The following is a 17,024-nucleotide window of genomic DNA, read 5'->3' as shown; positions in this document are numbered from 1 at the left end:
TGATCAAAATGAATGGCAGAGCAGGCTCGAAGGGCTGAATGACCTATCTTTAGTTTCTATGTTTTTATGTTTCGATGTTTAGCCTGAGGCTCGTAAGATCGCGCCCGAGGCCAATGGAGAATGCCGTTCTGCGAGCCTCGTCCAAACCGATTTCTGGGCTGGCGTCCCGGAAAATCAGGGCCATCAAGTGGAGAGCATGAAAAGCAAACTCTGGCCTCAGTGCTTGACTGAGGAAATGGGTGAGGGCCGCTGAAAACCAACCCCGCCCCCCCAAGCCCTTGCTCCAGTCCCCCTTTCCCTGTGACTCCTGACTGCACAAATTTTTCTCTCGCCATCACTCACATGGTACCTGGGTCTTTGGTAATCCTAGGCCTTTGGTGGGTAGCAACCAGTACCTCCCCAATGACATTGCTGAAAAGCTGCCGGCAACCTCTGCTTGGCTGGTGGCTCTTGGTGGTTCGTTGGGGGTCTTTGGTCCCAGAGAAGACCTGCTGCTGCCCAGTTAAGTGCCTGATTTGCACTTAATGTGGCAGGTCTCTCAAAAAGAGATGAAGCTGGCTGGCAAAACCCCCCTTCATCTCCATGAAACATTGCCCAATTTGGGAGCTTCATTTGAGGTAAGAGAAAATAATGCGGCCAAGAAGGTCAACTAGAGCTGGAGTAAGAGTGTATCCATCTAGGTTGGTTGGACTCGCAAGAGAAAAAAAACTTTGCAGACATTTCCTAATTTTAGTAAGAGGACATGCAAAAAGCAGAAAATAAAATTCTTCAGACTTTTCAAACTCTGCATCTTTGAGGACCTGAGTCAAACAAGTTGAGAATAACTTAAAGGCAAATCCTACCCTACGACCTCTTATCCCTTTTTGTCCTTCATTACCAGGAACTCCAGGTTCTCCATCCTCTCCCTAAATGATAGACAAATACAGGTTAACCAAAATGTTACATTGGTGCTACAAAACGTAAGGCAACAAAAATTGTGATAGTTACCTGTGGGCCAACATTTCCAGGGTTTCCTCGTCCTCCCTAAAAAAAATAATTTAAAAGCAGTCATTTTAGTTCATGCATATGTGAATTCTACCATCACTAATTCTATTAATTATTTTACACTGTAATGTTTAGTTATACCATATTATTAGTACCATTAGGTACAATATTAGGTATGAACTATTCAATCCAAGCTGTGGGTTGGAAAGGTTGATTTCCCTGATCATTGTACTGAAGAATGTTCACTCCCAGAGCTAAGGAAGTATGGACCAGAAATCCATTATGTTGAGTGTCCTCACACTTCAGAGGGTGGTGAATGTCTGGAACGAGCTGCCAGAGGCGGTAGTAGAGGCGGGTACAATTTTGTCTTTTAAAAAGCATTTAGACAGTTACATGGGTGAGATTGGTATAGAGGGATATGGGCCAAACACGGGCACTTGGGGCTAGCTTAGTGGTTAAAAACTGGGCGGCATGGACAAGTTGAGCCGAAGGGCCTGTTTCCATGCTGTAAACCTCTGTGATGCTATTCTCTGGGATCTTCATGGCTTCCCCATCAGGAACGAATGGAACTGGACGTCATGTCAATAAGGCTGGGTACGGGGGCTTTCCTTGTCTTTCTACTATTGTGCCCTCTTCTTCTGTTAGTTTGGCAGCCATTCATTTTCAGTGGCCTGCAAAGAAAGAAGCCATGTCTAAGGGGGGGTGGGGTGGTGCCAGGCAACAAGGACAACATTTAGCACTGCTCCCATCCTGCACGCGGGCGGATGGAAACCAGAAACATTGGCTCCCTCCATGAGCTTTAATTGTTTGGAATCTCTGACATTGTTCACAATTAAAGAAGGTAGATGTTGGTTTGTATCTATCATTATATGTCACCTTTAAGGATCAGTACGTCCATCACGCAAGCCAGCCTATGATCCATTGACTCCATCTACACTTCATGCTGCCTCGGAAAAGCAGCCAGCACAATCTAGAACCCCATTCACCTCGGACATTCTCTCTTCCACCTTCTTCAATCAGGAAAATGATACAAAAGTCTGAGCTCACACACTAACCAACTCAAGAACAGCTTCTTCCCTGCTGCCATCAGACATTTAAATGGACATACCATATGTTAAGCTGACCTTTCCCTACACTATGTGACTGCAACACCACATTCTGCACCCTCTCCTTTCCTTCTCCCCTATGTACCCAATGAATAGTGTGCTTTGACAGTATAGTGCACAAGAAATAATATTTTTTACTGTACCCCAATACATGTGACAATAATAAATCAAATCAAATCACTACATCAATATCTTATACATGAAGAAGTTATTCAGACCTTATTTATGAAAAAGTACTAAGCAGTTTGCTTTTTTTTCAATCTATGCATTAGTATGATAGTTTTTCAAGTTTTGACTATCCCATGGCCTAATTTAAGATGTGCACGGTGCTTTTCTCAGTATCCTGGCCAAATTATCCATGAATTTACAAACAGATTTATATCACTTACTGATTGTTATATGGAATCCAGGTAGTGGTCTATTGAGGGAGATGTCTTTTTATTGATTGGGTGTCACACTTGTCTTTTAACAAGAGTGACTTTGGCTGTACAGGGCTTAAAATAGCCTAAGGATGTGAAAGGTTTGATTTGATATGATTTATTATTGTCACATGTATTAACATACAGTGAAAAGTATTGTTTCTTGAGTGCTATACAGACAAAACATACCATTCATAGAGAAGGAAACGAGAGTGCAGAATGTAGTGTTACAGTCATAGCTAGGATGTAGAGAAAGATCAACTTAATGCAAGGCAAGTCCATTCAAAAGTCTGACTGCAGGAGAGAAGAAGCTGTTCTTGAGTTGGTTGGTACGTGACCTCAGACTTTTGTACCTTTTTCCCGACAGAAGAAGGTGGAAGAGATGTTCGGAGGGAGGATGTACTGGCAGTTTTGAATAAACTGAAGGTCGATAAGTCCCCTGGGCCTGATGAAATATATCCTAGGATTCTTTGGGAGGCAAGGGATGAGATTGCAGAGCCTTTGGCTTTGATCTTTGGGTCCTCACTGTCCACGGGGATGGTGCCAGAGGACTGGAGAGTAGCGAATGTTGTTCCTCTGTTTAAGAAAGGGAATAGAAATGACCCTGGTAATTATAGACCGGTTAGTCTTACTTCGGTGGTTGGTAAATTGATGGAAAAGGTCCTTAGGGATGGGATTTACGACCATTTAGAAAGATGCGGATTAATCCGGGATAGTCAGCACGGATTCGTGAAGGGCAAGTCGTACCTCACAAATTTGATTGAATTTTTTGAGGAGGTAACCAAGTGTGTTGATGAAGGTAGGGCAGTTGATGTCATATACATGGATTTAGTAAGGCGTTTGATAAGGTCCCCCATGGTCGGCTTATGATGAAAGTGAGGAGGTGTGGGATAGAGGGAAAGTTGGCCGATTGGATAGGTAACTGGCTGTCTGATCGAAGACAGAGGGTGGTGGTGGATGGAAAATTTTCGGACTGGAGGCAGGTTGCTAGCGGAGTGCCGCAGGGATCAGTGTTTGGTCCTCTGCTCTTTGTGATTTTTATTAATGACTTAGAGGAGGGGGCTGAAGGGTGGATCAGTAAATTTGCTGATGACACCAAGATTGGTGGAGTAGTGGATGAGGTGGAGGGCTGTTGTAGGCTGCAAAGAGACATAGATAGGATGCAAAGCTGGGCTGAAAAATGGCAAATGGAGTTTAACCCTGATAAATGTGAGGTGTTTCATTTTGGTAGGACTAATTTAAATGTGGATTACAGGGTCAAAGGTAGGGTTCTGAAGACTGTGGAGGAACAGAGAGATCTTGGGGTCCATATCCACAGATCTCTAAAGGTTGCCACTCAAGTGGATAGAGCTGTGAAGAAGGGCTATAGTGTGTTAGCTTTCATTAACAGGGGGTTGGAGTTTAAGAGCCGTGGGGTTATGCCGCAACTGTACAGGACCTTGGTGAGACCACATTTGGAATATTGTGTGCAGTTCTGGTCACCTCACTATAAGAAGGATGTGGAAGCGCAGGAGGGAGTGCAGAGGAGATTTACCAGGATGCTGCCTGGTTTGGAGGGTAGGTCTTATGAGGAAAGGTTGAGGGAGCTAGGGCTGTTCTCTCTGGAGCGGAGGAGGCTGAGGGGAGACTTAATAGAGGTTTATAAAATGATGAAGGGGATAGATAGAGTGAACGTTCAAAGACTATTTCTTCGGGTGGATGGAGCTATTACAAGGGGGCATAACTATAGGGTTCATGGTGGGAGATATAGGAAGGATATCAGAGGTAGGTTCTTTACGCAGAGAGTGGTTGGGGTGTGGAATGGACTGCCTGCAGTGATAGTGGAGTCAGACACTTTAGGAACATTTAAGCGGTTATTGGATAGGCACATGGAGCACACCAGGATGATAGGGAGTGGGATAGCTTGATCTTGGTTTCAGATAAAGCTCGGCACAACATCGTGGGCTGAAGGGCCTGTTCTGTGCTGTACTGTTCTATGTTCTATGTTCTAGAGAATATCCAAGGTGCGTGCGATCCTTGATTATGCTGTCTGCTTTGCCGGGGCAGTGGGAAGTGTACACAGAGTCAATGGATGGGAGGCTGGTTTGCGTGATGGATTGGGCTACATTCACGACCCTTTGTAGTTCCTTGCGGTCTTGGGCAGAGCAAGAGCCATACCAAGCTGTGATGCAACCAGAAAGAATGCTTTCTATGGTGCATCTGTAAAAGTTGGTGAGAGTCGTAGCTGACATGTCAAATTTCCTTAGTCTTCTGAGAAAGTAGAGGCGTTGATGGGCTTTCTTAACAATAGTATCGGCATGGGGGTACCAGGACAGGTTGTTGGTGATCTGGACACCTAAAAACTTGAAGCTCTCGACCCTTTCTACTTCGTCCCCATTGATGTGTACAAGGGCATGTTCTCCTTTACACTTCCTGAAGTCGATGACAATCTCCTTCATTTTGTTGACATTGAGGGCGAGATTATTGTTGCCGCACCAGTTCACCAGATTCTCTATCTCATCCCTGTACTCTGTCTCATCATTGATCAAGGTGCTATTAAAATGCAAGTCTTTTCTTTATCTGTCTGGTGATGCAAGTTTGGAATTGATTTAGCTTTACTGCAGACTCAGTTGACCAAAACCTGATCCTGGCAATGTTTTTTATCCAGGCAATTTGTTTCATTCATTGAAGCTTGAGGGATAGATCTGTCATGGAGATCCTTCTGTGCATTCAGTTTGAAATTCCCATTTCACATTGGATACTGCTGCCTGGACAAACACTGTAAAGCTTTGCAGTGGTCTGTTCTGTTAGGCTTTGTGTTTTGAGGCAAATAAACAAATAAGAACATTGCACACACATAGATTCATAAGCTTTGGTTCTTGCCAATGTGGATGGGGGTAGGTGAGATGTCTTGCTGCTTAGAGAGAGCATCCACCCGTGTTGACAAACAGAAACTCTGCCTGTGTGATTTTTTCAATAGTTTGAATTGGAGATTGAATAATGTTAATGTGTCACTGGATTTGTGCGCTAAATCTGGAACCATTGGATAAGTACATTCTCTTTACACCCCTACAGCTAAAGAATCTTGATATTAGTTTCTCTCTCCACTATTTTAGCAGAATACTTATCATGGTTGCAATAAATTCTTGTGCACTATTTAAACCATGTTCTTAATCTGTCATTTTAAGGAGTTTATGATTTGCTAAAAGAGTACACAGATAAAATCTTCAATCTTCAGCTGTTCACACTTTAGTATAGACACAAAATCCAATATCGTAGTAAGTTACATTTATCAAAATGTGCAAAATACTTTAATTTTATGCAGATTCATTGATTTATGACATTTGCAGAAGGATTTATTAAGCAGCAAGTGTTTAACAATGTGAGAATGCAAAAGAAAAATCTGTGCATGTCCATTAGCTGGCACTAGTGTGTACCTCCTGCACATCAACTGCAGCGTTTCAAGAAGGCAGCTTATCACTACTTTCCCAAGGACAATTAGGGATGGGCAACAAATGCTGGCCTAGCCAACAAAGCTCGCAACCCATAAGTGAATAAAAATACCTAATCCTACTGTGACATTGATCAGACAATTTGGAGCAAAGGTCAGAACACCAAATTCAGGGCATTATTAATTTTCCAGTGATTAATTTTCACTCTTCTAAAATTTGGAAGCATTGCAAATAATACTCTCTGACCTCCACCCTATATTCACCAGTCCGAATGATAATCCAGCAGGGCTCAGCACCATAAATTCAACTGTAATTTATATTTGAATTGTTTGCTGAATCCTTTACTTAAGGTCAACACAACAGCTCCCTCTGTAGGAATCACAATCAAACAGCATCACAAACTCAAGCTAAATGTTCAACAGTTAAAACTCTCAGGGGGCGCTAAGTTTGGTAGCCCGAGTATCCAGCAAGGGAATTGCAATGTATGATTAACCAACACCCAATAACCGCAGGTAGCACTCCAATTCCATGCTGCTTGCTGTACTAAATGATTACAGCATTCAACCAGTGCTAACCATGTTGTTGATTAGCTGAATGTACCAGCAAGACTCCAATATTATGAGTGTCTTGTATCAGTGGGAAATAGTATAGCATGGCGGAGCATGACCTCTGTCATTTTTGCATTGGAGGGAATGGTGCAAAGGAGGAGAGAAGTCTTGTATCTACCGGACTCCAAGACTTATGATGAACAGGCAGTGGAAGTCAGCCATACGGGTTGTTGTCAGGAGTCAAGCCCAGTTGATGTCAAGTGTGGCAGGAAATTAATGGAATCAGGGCAGGGGTCCTTGGATCTAATTGATGCACTATCAATCAAGCAAAGACTAGTTTGTATGCGAGAACAAATAGGCTTTTATTCGCAAAAGACTTGGAGCACACCCATGCTGATGAACTAGTTGGGAGCAGTCACCTTTATACCTGGACCAGGGCGGGGGAGGAGTCTCAGGCAGGGCCGGCAGGGGTATGCCCAGGCATGTCACACACACACACAGGCAATAAGCTTAACAGTGGTTTACCACACTAACGTCCTTGGCAGTTCTCATCTTGGAAATCTCTGCAATATTGGGATGGTGGGGGGGTCAGAAAAGGCTTGGTACCCAGAACCCATTCCAAAAATAAATGCCTATCAGTTCCAGAGAGTTGCAGGATGTAACCTTGATATTGACATCCCAGTCAATCCTGCTTCGTTCCATCCTGGGAATGGCTTGCATATTGATCTCTTAAACTGCAGTTTAGATACAAGAAAGAGATCAATTGATAGTCAGTGTTCTGAGGTCTCATTCAATTTCCTCCCCCACCTGATTTATACCACAAGTGTGTCCCAAGCCTCATGATTTTTGTCACCAAAATAATGTAACAATAGACTTGTTCCAGTGATAGAATGGAAGGCAAACCTTATTTAAGATTAGAGACTTAATTTCCCAGGCACTGCTATCATTTTTCAGTGTCAGAGGCACTGTGATTGAAACTCCCATTGGTAAGGTTTAGGGTCAAATGCTTGGTGCGTTCTTACAACATTTCGGGGGTGCTTCTCCCAGTCCTCTGCACTTAAGCGGAGACCATTTCATGGGCTCCCCGCTGGGCACCACGGCCTACGCGAGTCTCCGGCAGCCGGATTTCCAGCACCATCAGCTCCACTCCAGAAATCGGCATGGATCTGCATAATTTATTTAAGTGATCATTTGACTCTATTTTACATCCCATTAGCGAGCCCAGGACTGATGCATCTGGGCCCGCTAACATCTCCCTCCTGCTCGGAGTGGTTCACTCCAGCTGGTGCCCTGGCACTGCCCCAAGGGGCAAAGTGGCAAAGCCCGGGGGCTTCTTGGCACTGTCCACTGGGCCTTGGGCAGTGTCAAGGGGCAGGGCCTCTGTTTGGGGGGGGGAGGGCGCGATCAGTGGGGGTGGAGAGTCCTGCTGCCATTTTGCAGTCAGGACCTGTGGCAAAGGCAGGGAGACCAGCGATCTGGGCATGACTGGGCTGGGCATGGGGGAAGGTGGGGGGGGGGGGGGGGGGGGGGGGGTGACGGACAGCCTGCCGGGGGGGGGTTGAGACTGCAGGGGGTCGGTACTGCCAATGGGGAGAGGGGAATCGGGAGTTTGGGGCTGCCGGGTGGGGTGGGGAGCGAAGTCGAGGCGGGCCAGGGGGCGGGGGAGATCAAGGCTGGTCCGAATGTGTTTGCTGGGCTAGCGATAAGGCCATGGCGGGGTCAGAGGAGCAGGGTGGCCAGCGATTGAGCTGGCCAACGACCAGGAGGGCGGCAGGTCGGGGCTACTGCGCATGCGCCGATTGTGGTGCTGACAGATCAGCGCATGTGCAGTGACCCACTCAGCGCTATGCTGCCGGCATCTCCAGCAGGAATAGGGACCGCCCCCGGATTTTTGGAGAGATTTACGTTCGTGCACTCTGCAGTGCACAGAGTGTGGGAGATTCATTTTGAAAATCCTGCTGAAAAACCAATGGGATTTACTCCAGTTTTTACGTGAATTCAACACTTGGAATTTTTTGATGGAATCGCCCTCTTCCTGTTTATATGTAGACTTGAAATCATTCTATTATATACGGATGACTAAAACAGCACCCAGAGAAATGCTATACAAGCACATTAAACATTCACTTCTGAACAGAAAATATATTGTTCCTACTCCATTTGATCATTTCCCTCTCATTACTAGCAATTCCTGAAATGATAAGCTGATGGTCTTGTCGCTATAATGGGTTAAAGGGAAAAACCTGAGTATTAATCTGTGCATGACTATTGGCAAAACAAGGCAAAAATGTGGTCTCAATAACACTTCATTAGTCAAAAATATGTTTTCAAAAGCAAAATAAAAAGAACAGTTTTGGATCAAGAAATAGAATACAGGGTAAATTCAGTGCTTGAAAGCATCATGGGTTAGAGATAGGGCTACAATGCATCAAATTTCGATCTGCTGACCCATACATTTACTGGAATTTTGAACATATTCCATACATAACAATATGGTTACCTTTCTGCCTTTTATTCCTTTGAGTCCAAATCCATTTTTGCCATCTGTCCCCTATATAACAAGCAACATTTTCAACAATGTGGTTATGCAATTTAATCCAAAAAAAATTTATTTGACTTTTTATATTTCAAAATGTAGATTCAATCAAAAGCAAAACAGTTGCAATATATGCTTAAGCTCATCTTTTAGAATAATTAACTAATAGTGAATATGTCCAATGTCTTCAAGAAATCTTGCACTTCCGAGATTTCCAAACTATCCCACTCCAAAACTCACCCCGGTAAATATCGGGGTCTTTTATTCAGTGAGACAATTAGATTGTACAGGGCTGACCGATGTGAAATGCAGTGAAAGGATTGTCAACTAGTGTGGTGCTTGGGTTTCAATGGGTAGACATTACATGGTGGCACAGTAGTTAGCACTGCTGCCCCAGAGCGCCAGGGTCCCAGGTTCAATTCTGGCCTCAGGTCACTGTCTGCGTAGAGTTTGCACATTCTCCCTGTGTCTGCATGGGTTTCCTCTGGGTGCTCTGGTTTCCTCCCACAGTCCAAAGATGTGTGGGTTAGGTTGATTGGCCATGCTGAATTGACTCTAATGTCAGGGGGATTAGCAGGGTAAATGTGTGGGGTTATGGGAGTAAGGCCTGGGTGGGATTGTGGTTGGTACAGACTTGAAGGGCCAAACGGCCTCCTTCTGCACTGTAGGGATTCTACAATTGGGGCTGTTATACCTTCATGTGATCATACATTCCCATAGACTGGGCGCTATGTGTAAAAGACATAGGTGGAGCATGACTCTCCCAAATGCTACTCCATAGTTTACTAGGATTATTATTTAACATCTTATTTATTTCGAAAGAATTTCTCCTGATGAAAGAATTAAAGGATTAATTCACTGGTGTGTCAATACCATTGGGGAGCCATGCTTTAAAGGACTATGAGTTAATGATGGGGCTAAGCATTTTAGCACAATACTCCATCTTGTGCTCCCTAAGTGCAGAGTTCCCAGAGGGAACACAAAATCAGTGTATTTACTCAAAATACATACATGATCCAGGCTTGGCTGCAAGTTTCTTAGTTCTGATATGACATAGAACTCCTTAAGCACTTTGGGTTATATTATAGATGTCGATGCTTTACCAAAGCATTGTACTAAATTCTGTTTACCAAGTCATCAGTTTCATCCTAGTTAATTGTTCCATTCCAAAAAAAGATAAGGAAAATATCACTGAAATTTCTGGCTTGTCATTTAGTGTCCATACTTTTAAAACCTTACTATCTTTGCCACTGCAAATTATTTGAACTCTGATAGATTTTACCAATTATTTTAGTATGTATGAAGATAATCTAACATGTACTATTTTAAAGTTTCTAAGTTGACATGTGAATGTTGTACATTAAATATTACATGAACTTATTTATAATTAGGCTCATGTTTGGCATTCCGTTGCTCACTCTAAGACATGCATTGCCAGGTTACGTAGGTGTGACTCATTCATGGATAGTCCACCACAACCATTAGAGTGAAACAAATTTTAAGAACCTGAACCATAATTTCTCTGGAGATGCTGGTGATGGATTGGGGTGGGCACAGTAAGAAGTTTCAATTGCCTGGCTTGAGACAATTCACACTCTTTAACCTGTGATTATCCCCCTATCCACGCACACTGTTCATACCTGTAAAGCCTTGATTATCTGAAAGACTCACATTCCAACCATTCTTCACATTCTAATCTGAAATTATCTTGCAATTGTGTCTTTGCCTATATATGCTGTGTTTGAGAACTAACCTCCACTCACCTGATGAAGAGCAGCACTCTAAAAGCTCATAATTCCAAATAAACCTGTTGGACTTTAACCTGGTGTTGTGAGACTTCTTACCATAATTTCTCTGTCTCAGGACTAACAAATGAGATTTATTTTTAATCAAGGTAATAAAATCCATCCAGTGTAAATATTACATTCTGAAATTGGTCTTAAATGGCATGGTGGCACAGTGGTTACTCACACAGCGCCAGGAACCTGGGTTCAATTCTGACTTTGGGTGACTGTGTGGAGTTCGCACGTTCTCCTTGTATTCATGGATAAGGCAGCGGTTGGGCCTGGTAAGGTGCTCTTTCGGAGAGTCGATGCAGACTTGATGGGCCGAATGGTCTCCTTCTGCACTGTAGGGATTCTATTATCCTACCCTTTCTATATTGTACCCTTTATAGAGGATGGCACAGTGGTTAGCACTGCTGCCTCACAGCGCCAGGGACCCGGGTCCGATTCCTGGCTTGGGTCACTGTCCGTGTGGGGTTTGCACGTTCTCCCTGTGTCTGCGTGGGTTTCTGGGTGCTCTGGTTTCCTCCCACAGTCCAAAGATATGCAGGTTAGGTGCATTGGCCATGCTAAATTCTCCCTCAGTGTACCCGAACAGGTGCCTGAGAGTGGCACCGAGGGGATTTTCACAGTAATTTCATTGCAGTGTGAATGTAAGCCAAATTGTGACTAATAAACAAACTTTAACTTTTTGCTGTTTCCCATAGATGTTATTCTCCCAGAACTATTGGAAATAGAAAGTCACATTGCTACTGCAGCCCTAATGCTTGAACAAAAATGTACTATATTTTGGATTTCAGTATAATGTACGAAATAGCAGAATCAAGAATGTTTCTCCACATGATTAGTAACCGAGTTGGAGCTCTTCAACTTTATTTGTATTGCGCTTCTCGATCATTTGTGATCAATTATTATTCTTTTGCCAGAAAGTGTTTTGTAAGAAAGGATAAATTGAAGGAAAACAGAAAAGGCTTACCATCATCCCACGAGGGCCCCCTATCCCTCTCACACCTTTCTCTCCAGGGTTTCCAGGTGGGCCCTGTTAAATATTCCAAGAAACTAGTTACTAATACGAGTATATTCCAGGGAACATAAGGATACATTTTACAACTTAGCACTCTCAGCACAGGGCTTCATATAACAAAAGTACATAATTAGGAATTAGGTGTAAGATCTTGATAATCCTATTAATTTTTTGAATCAATAAAAATTCGGACCTTAGAGTTTGTTTTAATTAGAAGGGTTTTATACCTCAAAACTTTATAAAAGCCAGTACAGTTTATTAATAGCTCACAAGATTCTCTCTCCATAAACTCTTTCAGAAATGGCAACTCATCAATTGTATCCTATAACCTTTTCTTACCTCTAACATAATTCCTTACATAGAAACATAGAAAAACATAGAAAAACTACAGCACAAACAGGCCTTTCGGCCCACAAGTTGTGCCGAACACATCCCTACCTTCTAGACCTACCTATAACCCTCCATCCTATTACGCTCCATGTACTCATCCAGGAGTCTCTTAAAAGACCCTATTGAGTTCGCCTCCACCACCACTGACGGCAGCCGATTCCACTCGCCCACCACCCTCTGTGTGAAAAACTTACCCCTAATACCTCCCCTGTACCTATCCCCCAGCACCTTAAACCTGTGTCCTCTCGTAGTAGACATTTCCACCCTGGGAACATATACAAAAATATACAAAAATTGAAATCGCCACAGGTTGCCAACTGCAAAAGCTACAATGAAGATGTGATGGTGCAAAGTTCCAAATGATTAAACATTGTGAAATATTATTGAGTGAACAGACCCAGATGCAGCAGGGTTACAGTTCAATAATGTGTCTTTCTTATGAAGGAGAAGTCACCTACAAACCTGTCATGTCGATTGCAGAGGTTCCTGACCACAAGGCCAGTTTTGGCGGGGGAAGAGGGGTTTAACCCCAGGTTCACAGTGGAGTACACGCCCCCCCCCCCCCCCCCCCCCCCCCCCCGCCCCAGTGGCAATCAAAATTCTGCCCAAACTCTCTGGCCCTGATGGTATCTTTTCCCATTATAATAAATATAATGTTGTCAGCATTAGAACGCTTCAAAAATACTTCATTGACTGTAAGGCACTTTAAAACATCCTCAAGCCTTGAAACTCACTATGGCCAGAATCTTATGGCCGTTCACGCCTGCGGGATTTTCCCATCCCGCTGCAGTGAATGGAGATTTGGTTGGGCGCCAAGTTCCCCAACCTCGCTGCAGCGGGAGCGTGGCGTGAATGGCCGGTAAGATCACGCCCAATATAAATGAAATTATCTTTAAACTTAATTCCACTAAATACCAACATTTTTGGTCCCACCTTTCCTTCTCCTTCGAAATGTTTAAACATTCCTACTATCATCAAGAAAGGTCAAATTTATAATCGACACTATGGGGCGGGATTCTCTGGCCGCACTGGTCTAAAAGCCAGAAATTCCCACCCGACCGTCAATGGCGTTTCACATTCTCTGCCCCGCCCGCTAAAATTCCAGTGGCGGGCGGGATGGGAGAATTCCAGGTGAGGATTTTACGGCCTCAATCATCCAAAACCATAAAATCCTGCCCGAGGTCAATGGACCTTTCTATTCTCCGTCCCTCACCGGCTCCGATTCTCATGATGGGCGGGACGGTAAAATTGCAGCCTATGTCCAATTCATTGATAATCATGTTGTCTATGTTGAGTAAAGAGCAAATAATGATACTTACAGTTCTCCCTATGTGACCAAGATCACCATCTATTCCCAGAGGACCTGTCGCTCCAGCTGGACCCTAGCATACAAATAATATAGAAGTATCGATTATTGTGGCTTCATATTTCACAATGGCTAAGGAAATCCAAGTTAGAAACAGTTGTAATTCTTGAAGTTCACCTATATTTATCAAGGTGTGCTTTACAGATTGTAGGTTTAAAATGAAATGGAAATTCCTACAAATCATGAAGCAGTGACCTGTCAACATGATCATTGTTTTTGAGCATGATTGGGCTATTATCTCACTGATTCGTCTCTTGCAACAAGGGTTGGAGCAGCATAGAGTAGCACTACACTCCCAACGCAAATCAGGAGCAAGGACTAGGTCACGTTTGGGGTTGTTTCTGAGAATTCAAACACATCAGTTGCCAATGCAGGAATACCTTCCATTCTTTACTAGAGGATAGAGATCAGCAAGAGGATTAGCTGATATTTTCACTCAAGGGTCCCCCTGGCATTGAGTTAGATTGTAGCATTCTTGAGATCAGCTCAGCACAGAACTGCAATTGAAAATTGAGTCTTCATGGTTTGGGATTATATCTGGCAATGTACACAGACAACAACCTCTGTGAGAGTCTTAATTTCATGTTAAGGTTCAACCGAAGGGCAATCCACTCTATACTGCGCTAGCAATGCAGCGAAAGTCATTGCTGTCTTCAACTTTGATGTTCAGTGTTCTTCCTGACACCAGAAGGGACAATACATGAATCGGTTGCCACATGTAGGATATTGAAGCAATGCACCCACGAACATAATTTCCGTAGCATCAGGAAAGGCAGGTCAATTTTACTAAACTTTCTGCTTCCACCAGACCTCAGGGCACCACTAACAATAGCCATGTAGCTATTTTTGCACCCAACAACAATGCTGTTGTATACTCATATAGAAAGAAATATGGTTGTGGATGTGCAAATTTTATAATATCCACACTCACAAATGACATGTATTAATGCACATTACACGGTAAGCCTGATGCATTTATTCTAAGGCAAATGCACATGGTACATCTTGCTGAGGGAGCTGATAGTTCAGTTATTCAATATAGGTTACCCATTACACAGGAGACAGATGTCCATCAAACTAGTTAGGTGGAAATTTTGAAACTCGAGATGACAGCTGGTTGAAAGTATTACTCAGAGGCCAGGTATGAGAACATGCACTCATCACATCTCCACAGTGTAGTTTCTGAGATTCTACACATGCAGCTCATGCACCTGTCATTTGTAGTTTTTGTGTCATTTATTAAGCCTTTTATTTAAGCATATCTGGCCTGGGGGCTTTCCCCCGGTTCAGTAGGTTTATCCAGTGAATCACTGAGTATGAAGAAGAGGAAGATCTCAACTTTAATCCCTGATCTGTGCTAAATTAGCTAATCTCAATCAGGGTGACAGTAGGTTGGATTATAATCCTTGGGGGAGGCAGTGGTGTAGTGGTATTGTGACTGGACTAATAATCCAGAGGCCCCGGGTAATGCTCTGGGGACCCGGCTTCGAATCCTACCACGGCAGATGATGAAACTTGAATTCAATAAAAATCTGGAATTAAAAGTTGACCACTGTCAATTGTTATAAAAACCCACCTGGTTCACTAATGTCCCTTTAGGGATGGAAATCTGACACCTTTACCTGGTCTGGTTTACATATGACTCCAGATCCACAGCAATGGGGGTGATTCTGAAATGCCAAGCACTCAATTCAAGGGCAATTAGAGATGGGCAGTAAATGCTGGCCCAGCCAGCGATGCCCACGTCTCCTGAACAAATCAAAAAACGGACTTAATACATTTCGGCTGGAGAGAGGGGAAATACAGCCAGTGTTCCTGTTTATGCCCATTGTTCCAAAATTCCTGCTGGCAAGTATATATGTAGGTTAGATGAAGACAGGATTAGCTCCACAATGACATTTCCAACTATCATCTAGCCTGTGGATATTTACTGTTATCATTAAAGCATTAATAATTAGCAGTAGAGTAAGGTATCCCAACAAAAAAGTAATGATCCTCACTGGTAATGGAGAGAAGGGAGAAACATTGACATTGGAAGAGAATGCAAGTTAAAACAATGCAAATTTTGGGAGCCTCAAGCCAATTTGGAGGTGCACTAGATCAAGACTCGATTATGGAAATGAACAGAAAAGAAGAAAAATCTCTTTAATCAAAAAAATAATTGAAACCAAATTTTAAAATTCATCCCTGGACTGTTAGCGGAGTGAATTCTGTTTAAGTGTTAAATGAGTTGGTTACCTGCAGTTGTGACGAAAGTCCATCAAACAAAAAAAATCCAGCTCACAATTACAGCTTATTCAGTACCAATTCTTGCCATTGGATGTCACTGTTGTTCCAAGTGAGAGGTTCAGTGCCAAAGTCCAGAACACGGTGTTGCCTTGAGCAGTATCCTTCACTGGGACACAGAGCCAAAGTTTCCAATTTACAGATAGGACAGGACTCCAGGCAATATCATAATTTCTGGCATGGATATCAGGGCACCTGACTCATGATCTGTTTGACTATTCCATCCATTCAAAGGGCGGTACGGTGGCACTGCTGCCTCACAGCTCCAGGGACCCTGGTTCAATTCCAGCCTTGGGTCACTGTCTGTGTGGAGTTTGCACGTTCTCCTCATTTCTGCGTGGGTTTCCTCCGGGCGCTTTGGTTTCCTCCCACAAGATGTGTGTTAGGTTGATTGGCCGTGCTAACTTGCCCCTTAGTGTCAGGGGACTAGCAGAGTGAATACGTGGTGTTTACGGTGATAGGGTCTGGGTACGATACTCTGTCAGGGAGATGGTGCAGGCTCGATGGGCCAAATGGCCTCCTTCTGCACTGTAAGGATTCTATGATTCTATGTAAAAGCCCACAACAACCTCTGACCCAGCCACCATTTAGGAGTATTTTCACTGCATGTTCAGCTGACCCATCTCTGCAGAGCCTCTTGCTACCTGTCTGAAACTTGTGTTTCTTGTCAATGTCATTCATATTTCACCAGAGAACCTCTTGTCAGTTCACGTTGTGCTCTGTTCCCAGATCAGTGTGAGCACTCGACTACCTGAACCTAGGAGTCGACTGCTTCTGCAACCAATCCCTTGTGCTGCAACTTACTATCTCAGTGGTATTTTCCACCCCCCACCCCTCGGTTCCTCCAGTCATTTTCACCCCTCTCAGTATCTCTGCTTCCTGTTCATTTTCATAATCCAGTGCACCCCCAAATTGGCTTGAAGCACTTAAGTATTTTTTGTCCAGGCTATGGAAATTTTGAATTGAAATATTTTAATCTCTTTAGAATCAATGTGAGCAGCACTCAGGGAGTGAACAGAATAATACTGTGCCCTGAGGCAAACAGATGTGATTGTCGCACAGCATGATTGTAAACAGACCTTCATAACCATTTAGGTTCTAAATTATTCTGTCGTCTCCTTTACAATGGCTCAGCGGAATGATTTGCACA

The 17,024-nt window shown here is 43.5% G+C and overlaps 1 protein-coding gene across 1 annotated transcript in view; it reads right to left on the bottom strand.

The window, feature by feature from the left end:
• LOC144511900 (collagen alpha-6(VI) chain-like) overlaps nucleotides 1-17,024 on the bottom strand; it is a 138,807-nt gene that overhangs the window by 31,689 nt on the left and 90,094 nt on the right. Inside the window, exons 24-28 of the mRNA XM_078242338.1 lie at nucleotides 13,542-13,604; nucleotides 11,785-11,847; nucleotides 8,989-9,039; nucleotides 988-1,023; nucleotides 843-905 (exon numbers count right to left, since the gene is read on the bottom strand). Of these exons, the coding sequence (XP_078098464.1) occupies nucleotides 843-905; nucleotides 988-1,023; nucleotides 8,989-9,039; nucleotides 11,785-11,847; nucleotides 13,542-13,604 (276 nt within the window). The remainder of the gene's footprint in view (nucleotides 1-842; nucleotides 906-987; nucleotides 1,024-8,988; nucleotides 9,040-11,784; nucleotides 11,848-13,541; nucleotides 13,605-17,024) is intronic.

The sequence above is a fragment of the Mustelus asterias genome, chromosome 2 (assembly GCF_964213995.1).
Source record: "Mustelus asterias chromosome 2, sMusAst1.hap1.1, whole genome shotgun sequence".
NCBI lineage: Eukaryota > Metazoa > Chordata > Chondrichthyes > Carcharhiniformes > Triakidae > Mustelus > Mustelus asterias.
Note: the sequence above shows the minus strand (reverse complement) of the source record. Positions and strands in the feature narration are given on the sequence as shown.